Source organism: Nicotiana sylvestris, chromosome 1 (assembly GCF_000393655.2).
Source record: "Nicotiana sylvestris chromosome 1, ASM39365v2, whole genome shotgun sequence".
In the NCBI taxonomy this organism is placed as follows: Eukaryota; Viridiplantae; Streptophyta; class Magnoliopsida; order Solanales; family Solanaceae; genus Nicotiana; species Nicotiana sylvestris.
In genome coordinates, this window is record NC_091057.1 from 76,148,775 (window position 1) to 76,157,358 (window position 8,584).

The window sequence follows — 8,584 nt, forward strand, 5'->3', positions numbered from 1 at the left end:
TATAAAATAAAAGAGAGAAAAATAATTAAACTATTTGCACTATTAAAACAACATCCTCTGTACAAGATCAAGAAAGATTTCTCCAATGAAAAAGACTTGTTTGTTGTTAGACCTTTTTATTTTTCCATCAAAAGTTGAAGAAACTATGCTTTCTCTCTTTTGTCTAACTAATAATAGGAGAAAGAGAATTGATCATCTCCTACTTGAGATGAAGTTGCTGATCTTGAATACTTGTTGGAATTAGGTGATGATGATGATGATGATGTCAAATCAGACCTTCTCCTTAGCATCTGCCTCATCCCATCAGCTACTTTAATTGCTGGATTTGACTTATATTTTCTACAAAATGACATATGTGCCTTCACTGCCTCTTCCATGCAAAGAAATTGCTGCTTTTTTCCTCTGTTTACTTCATCTCTAACTGCTTCTGAACACAGTCCACATAGCCATTTCCCATCAAAATTTTCCTTCACTTGACTAATGTACTCTTGTGTGCAATCTTCTTTTAGACCACAACACTCACACTTTGCCAACTCTATTTCCATTTCTTCAATCAATCACAAATCTTTTTTTCACTTTTGGAATTTATGACATATGGACTTTTGGGAAATGAGAGGAAGAAAAGGGTGGGAATTTGGGAGAGGAGGAAGTGAGAACTTATAGTGGGGAAAAGTGGCTTAATTTGCTCCATGTTATGAGGGACCATGGGCAATGGAAAATGAGACAACTTGGTCTAGGAGGGGGTCCCTTATTATTATTATTATTACTCCCTTCATTTCAATTTAGATGAGGTAGTTTGACTCGGCACGAAGTTTAAGTAAAAAGAAGAAGATTTTTGAAACTTGTGGTCTTAAAAACTTAAGGGGTAAAAGCTTTGTGGGGTCATAACATTTGTGTGGTAATAAAAACTTCCCATTAAAGGTAAAATAAGTAAAATGAAAAGTTTAAAGTTGAATTATTTCGAATTTAAAGATGTATCATTTATTTTGGAACAGACAAAAAAGAAAAATATCTCATCTAATTTGAAATAGAGGGAGAGAAGTATTATTTTTTTAGCAGTGGCTCGGTGTTGCATTTTAAAAGAAACAAGAATGAATGGGATTTTAATACTATAGTCATATTCTTTTGTTCTATTAGCATGTCGCTTATTGTTATTGTTTTGTTAATTGTTACTTTAGGTGGTAGTTTTTGCCTTTGCCTTGAATGACGGTTACTTTCGGTTAGGACTGTTCATCGATTTCCAAATAGAACAACAAAATTCCTGATTTTTTTAATGCTAGGGTAGTTACGTTCGGTCTTCAATTTTTACAAAATATTTGACGGATCAAACTGAAATACCGGATATATTTATTATATTATTTTAGCATGTATACATATAATAATACAATTTTACATAACTATATTATTTCTGAGGCCAATTTTAGAAGGTCCAATTAAGTCCAAACCAAATTAAATTTTTTATTTATTTTTCATCCAAAGTTCAGTACCAGCTTAGGGGCCCGACTAATCCTGATCGGGCGGAAAAGTTCCATTTTAGGGGTAAAACACTCGCTACTAAAGGTAACTCCATTCCTAAAGCTCGAATTTGAAATTTCTGGTTAAGGATGAACGCGTACTTATTATTCCATCGCAATATTGGATAGTAAAAATTCGAACCACCCTGATGAATATCCCTACTTTTGGTTCACATGGTTGTATTTTTTATTTAAGAATTAACCTAAATAGCTATCTATTTGCTCACCACTTAAACTTAAATAGCCGGCAAATATATAATATTTATTTAATCTATGTATAATATATGTATAACCATGTATAATCGATGTATAATATATATATACCAGCTAAAAAAAGTAAAATCAATGAATTCAACCGGCTATATATATATATATATATATATATATATATATATTTGTTTTTCATAGTTCACATGAAAATAGAGAAGATATAAGAGCATAGTAGTGACCTTTTTTTTATTTGAACTCGCAACACTGATATATAAATGTAGTTTTTTTTTTTATTATTGAACTGTTTCACTAAAAACGGTAGCCATTTTTCCTCCTTTGTCTTTAATTTGGAGTCTTGTAGCCTGGTATCAATTTTCTTTTTCCGTTTTTCAATAGCCTGATATCAGTTGAGTTATCCTATTTCTATGCATGTGTTGACCACTTAGACTTCCATTGTCATAATTCGATTAAATTAATATTATGTCCACATCACTAGCACACTTTAACCATTTTTTCTTGCCTTGTGCTGTTCGAGAGATCAATAATGCTGTATATAAAACATACAAAAATTACTCGTTCTATGTTCTATAGGAGCAAAAATCATATTATAGGAGAAGAAAAAAGTAATGAAAGAAGCAAATGCCAAAGTAAGGAAAATTGTAATTGGTGTGTTAGTTGCCAAGCTAATTATCGTGCTATTTGACCACGTGTACCGATCGCTACACCACAAAGTATCAATTTACAACAAATAACTGAAAATTCAAAATTAAAGTAACTGTATCAAATTGGTGCATAACGTATCGAGTAAAATATACAACTCCATATGTATAACATCTATATAACAGTGATTTTTGTCAAGGTTCTGTATGTATGATACGAATTATTTTCACTAGGTTGGGGCCAACAAAATCTTCTGCCTCTCCTCTTCAGAAGCGGATCAAGGATTAGGAGTTTATGTATTCTTACAGCTGTCTCAATTTGATACAATAATAATAATTGAGTTTATAGTCAAATATTTATAGGTATTTAGTGATTTTATTATTATTATTATATATATATATATATATATATATATATATATATATATATATATATATATATAATCCGAAAAAAATTAGTAGATTCACGTGAACTTGTGAACAATCCTCTAAATCTGCATTACCTGTCACCTATGGTTTTGTTATACGAATTTAACAGAGAAAAGCTTCATGCCGTAGTACCTTGTGTTTGCGCAAGTATACGTAGCTGTTATATTAGTTGAGAAGGAGGTTAGGGGCAAGTTTACAAGTTAGTCAGTTCAGCCCTTTTTACTTTTAAGTTATAGTTATAGTATTTACACATTGACCCCATACATTTGGGTGTTCTATACACATTAGGTCCAGCCCTGTTAGTTAAAATTGACAGAGATAGTATATTGCCAGCTAAGAAATCTAGGGCTGCAATCATATATATTGTAATGGCTTCCTCTTTCTTTAGGATGAATATACAAAACTCTTATTTTGTTGCCCTAATTTAGCTTTCATTTCTTGCTCTTTCCTTCTTGCATCGCTTTTTCTTTCATTTCCCTTTTAATTTCTGCTACCTAGCCCAGCTCGTATCAGTGGTATCAGAGAAAATCTTGGCTCTGTGGGTACGATGACCGTTAATATGAATGATGTTATGGAGACACTCAAGAAATTTTCTACAGAAGTATCTACCTTCACAACTAGGCAAGAACAACTGGAGGCTATTCAAGAGCAAACCTGTAGGAATCAAGAAGAAGCTCTGAGCAAGTTTAGGAGGTACTCAATGAGGTTATACACGATGTAAGAGACCCAAGAGAGACAAATCAGTTGCCTACAGCGGAGGTGAGCTTTACTCTCCTAATGATAAACCTTTTGAATTTGGAGATGTGGCTTCACCTAGCTCGCAAGGGGTTAATAGCCCTCCTGCTGTTGTTTCCAGTACTAGCAGTAACCCCATCTCTGTTGCTCCAATTAGAGCCACCTCTGTTCCTATGGCGCAGGCTTCACAAATACCCCTTAAACCCTAGCTCCTCATTACACAATTTCCCTGCACGAACCTCCCCTATACAACCTGCCCCTTTTCAAACACACAGTTTTCAGCCATACCCTACCCCGCTTCCTAGAACAACCCTAATACAACTTCAGCCTCCTTACAACCAAAATAGCTTAAGTAGGAGCTATCAACAAGCCCAGTTTCAGACCCAAGGCTCACCTATGGCTATACCCCTACCATATAATTAGTATGCTCAACATACTCAGTTTTCATCTATCTACTACACCCAAACCACCCACATATCCCCTCCCCTGTACCACCAGATACCTTATCTTCCTACACCACACCATATCAGCCTACTCCCACTAATGATCTTCCACAGAATCCTCCTTACACCCCTACTGTCCCTTACCTAACACCCCTTTTGCTAAATATCACAAGGTAGAATTTCCTAAGTTTAACGGTGAGGACTTGAGGACTTGGTTGTATAAGGTGGAGCAGTTTTTTGCTGACGAGGAGGTTACTATTCAACATAGAATGAAGTTAGTGTCCATGCATTTTGAAGGGGATATTTTGCAGTGGCATTTAGGTTACATAAGAAGTAGGGGACAAATGCCTCTTCCTGCTTGGGAAGAGTACTTGTGGGCACTCTGTGACAGATTTGGGGCTGAGTATTTTGATTGGAGCTGAGTATTCTGACCCCATGACTGAGCTTATGAATGTCAAACACACAGGTTCAATAAAGGATTATCAGAGGTCCTTTGTTAGTGTTATCACCAGGATCAACTTAGCTACTGAGTATGCAATCAGCATTTTCTTGAACAACTTAAAACCGAAGCTCAGAGATGCTATTAGAGTAGGAAATCCATGCAGCTTACCTCAAGCTTATTATCTGGCCAGATTGCAAGGGGCAAGCTTTGCTGCCTAGAGTAAGACCATTAAGGGGCAAACTACAGCACATTCTGCTTTTAAGACAGCTTCAAGACAAGGATTTAGTGGAGTTTCTAAGGGGATCACAATAGGAAGCAAAGGGCCAGTTACTACCAGCTTTGATAATAGTAGGAGAAGGAGACTCACTCCAGCTGAGATGGATGAGAAAAGAGCTCAGGCATGTGTTTCTTCTGTGATGAAAAGATTGTACCAGGGCATAAATGCAAAGCCAAAAGCCAGATCTATTCTTTGGAAATTGAAGAGGAAGATGCAGTTATCACTGAAGAAATAGAACTTGAAGATGTCATTGCAGATCAAGGGCGAGAAGAAGAAGCTATAAAAAGCTGTGAGATCTCCTTAGAAGCCTTGCATGGTTCTAGAGGATACAAAACCTTAAAGGTCCAGGGGTTCACTGAGCACAAACCAATCAGTATTCTCATTGATAGTTGCTCTACACATAATTTCATCAATGAAAAGGCAGCTCAGAGTATTGGATGCAAGATTTATCAAATGAATCCTCAAGATGTATCAGTGTTGATGAGGGGGGGGGGTTATCCAATCTGTAAAAGGAAGCCAAGGATTTAAATGGTTGATGCAAGGAGTCATATTTCAAGATGACTTCTTGGTGCTTCCTATAGGGAGCTGTGATGTGGTACTGGGCATTTAGTGGTTGAGCAAGCTTGGGGACATTCAAATCAATTTTGAAAATATGTACATGAGGTTAAGAAAGCAAGTTGCTCTACAAGGCATCCAACCTTCCTTCAAAACTGTAGATGCCAAGGCTATCAATAATATTACTGCCAATGATACCCCGATCTTTATGATCAAGGTGTGCCCAACATCACTTACTAAATAGGAACATGACATTAGCTCGGAGGAAAAACCAGCTGAAGTGCAAGCATTATTGGAAGAATATCAATAGTTATTTAAGAAACCAAAACAACTACCACCTTCAAGGGGGTGTTTGACCATCATATTCCCTTAAAGATGATAGTCTTCCAGTGAATTCAAGGCCTTATAGATACTCTCCCCTCTAGAAGGATGTGATAGAGAAGATGGTGTCAGAAATGCTGCAACAAGGCATAATTCAGTACAGTGCCAACTCTTATTCTTCTCCTGTAGTTTTGGAGGTGAAGAAGGATAGTTCTTGGAGACTATGTGTGGGCTATAGAGCCTTGAACAAGCTCACTATAAAAGACAAGTTCCGTATACCAATTATTGAGGAGCTATTAGATGAGCTAGGTGGCTCAAGAATCTACTCCAAGATAGATTTGAGAGGAAGTTACCACCAAATTAGAATGGCACCCTCAGATGTCCAAAAAACAGCTTTTAAGACTCATTCTGGGCATTATGAGTACTTGGTAATGCCCTTTGGCCTCACTAATGCACCCTCCAACTTTCAAAGTTTGATGAACCACATATTCCAAGCACACCTCAGGAAGTTTATATAGGTGTTTTTAATGACATTTTAGTATTCAACAAGGATTTGCAGGACCATGTGCAACACCTCAGAATCATTTTTGAGCTATTAATACAACACCAACTATTTGCCAAGGAAAGCAAGTGTGTATTTTCAGCCACTAGAGTTGAATACCTAGGACACTATATCTCAGCAGAAGGAGTAGCTACTGACCATAAGAAGATAGAAGTTGTCCAGATGTGGCCAAAACTTACTAATCTCAACCAACTAAGAGGATTTCTGGGGCTAGTAGGGTATTATAGAAGATTCATTAAAGGATATGAAGTTCTTAGCAAACCTCTTACTGATCTATTGAGGAAGGATAATTTTACATGATCTCCTAAAGCTACTGAAGCCTTTAGTAACTTGAAAAAGGCTTTAACTTCTGCACCAATCCTAACTCTGCCTGATTTCTCTATACTATTTGTTGTGGAGACAGACGCTTGCAGCATGGGAATATGGGTTGTACTGATGCAGAAGGGTCAACCAATAGCCTATTTGATCAAAGGACCTTGTCAGTGTATGACAAGGAGCTATTAGCCTTAGTCATAGCAGTGAATAAATGGTCACAATACTTAACGGGAATGCCTTTTATAGTGAAGACAGATAAAAAAGCATTGAAATTCCTTCTTGAACAAAAGTTGCACATAGGGTCTCAGCTAAAATGGATAACCAAGCTCATGCAATATGATTTTATCATTGAGTACAAAAAGGGAAAGGAGAATAAAGTGGCAGATGCCCTATCTAAATTGCCATTGGTAGAGTTGGCAGCTTTAACATTCTCTACCATTAAGACTGGCTTGTTAAGCCAGATAATGAGGACCTAGGAGTTACATGCTGAGCTTGTGGCCATTATTGAGGATCTTAAGAAAGAAGGGGTAGAATAAAAAAGGTACACCTTTGTGCACAAGCAGTTAAGAAGAATAGAAAATTACTGGTAGGGCCTGATGAACAATTGAGAAATGATATCATAAAACTATGGCATGACTCACCTACTGGAGGGCATTTTGGCATAGATCACACCTACAGAAAAATAGCTTTTCTCTTCTATTGGAGAGGAATGAAGGAAGATGTTCAGACATATGTCAAGAAATGTGACACATGTCAAAGGCACAAGTATGAGACAGTACCCTATCCAGGGTAGCTGCAACCACTCAAGCTTTCCTCACTGGCTTGGAGCAGTATCAGCATATATTTTATTAAAGGGTTGCCCAAAGCTAAGGGAAAGACAATGATATGGGTGGTGGAAGATAGATTAACCAAGTATGCTCACTTCATAAGAGTGGCTCATCCTTATACTGCCACTGATATTGCAAAGTTATTTATGAAACATGTGTTCAAGCTACATGGCATGCCAGAGGACATAGTGACTGATAGGGATCCTGTATTCACTAGTAAACTATGGCAGGAGTTGTTCTCTATGAGTGGTGTCACGCTTAGCACTTCTACAACATACCACCCACAGTCTGATGGACAGATAGAAGTTGTTAACAGGTGCCTGGAGACCTACCTTAGGTGTTTTTGCTCTGACTCTCAAAAGAACCGGTCATCTTACTTAGCAGCAGCTGAGTGGTGGTATAACACTACTTTTCACTCCTCAATTCAAACCACCCCTTATGAGGCCCTTTATGGCCAGCCTCCACTACTTCACTTACCTTACATGGTAGGTGATTCATCTATGGAGGAGGTGGACAGAAGCTTGTTGACAAGGGAATTCAAATACCAGCTATTGCAATATCACTTGCAAAAGGCACAACAGAGAATGACCGACCAAGCTAATAAACATATAAGTGATAGGCAATTCGAAGAGGGGGATTGGATTTACCTCAAGATACAGCCTTATCGGCATGTGACACTTTCAGGTACTCACTTTTCCTAACTCTCAGCAAAATACTATGGGCCTTACCAAATCTTGCAAAAGATTGGTAATGTAGCATATAAGCTATCCATGCCTCCTCAACTCCTACTCCATCATACATTCCATGTATCTCAGCTCAAGCCTTGCTATAAACTACCTAACACTATTTCCCACACACCAATATATCCAGACCATACTGTCTTCAACTTCAACAAATTCTCGATAGAAGAATGACAAAAAGGGAACAAGTCTATTGCACAGGTGTTGGTTCAATGGGATAAGGCAGCTCCAGATCAAGCAACTTGGGAGGATTACCAATCTCTCAAAATCAGGTTCTACATTTCTTCCTTGAGGACAAGGATTTTTTTAACGAGAGGGATCTGATACCAATTTAAGAGAGAAGAGCTTCAGACCATGGTACCTTGTGTTTGCACAAGTGAACATAGCCATTAAATTAGTTGAGAAGAAGGTTAGGGACAAGTTTACAAGTTAGTCAGTTCAGCCCTTTTTACTTTTAAGTTATAGCTATAGTATTCACAAATTGACCCCACACATTTGGGTGTTCTATACACATTAGGTCTAGCCCTGTTAGTTAGAATTGGCAGAGATAGTACA

At 37.4% G+C, this 8,584-nt stretch overlaps 1 protein-coding gene across 1 annotated transcript; it reads right to left on the reverse strand.

Annotated features, from left to right (window-relative positions):
- Window positions 1–167: 167 nt before the first annotated feature.
- On the reverse strand, window positions 168–545 carry LOC104220478 (uncharacterized). Its single transcript, XM_009771358.2, has one exon. It carries the CDS (start codon window positions 543–545, stop codon window positions 168–170), a length of 378 nt encoding a protein of 125 aa, XP_009769660.1.
- Between the last annotated feature and the right edge of the window lie 8,039 nt (window positions 546–8,584).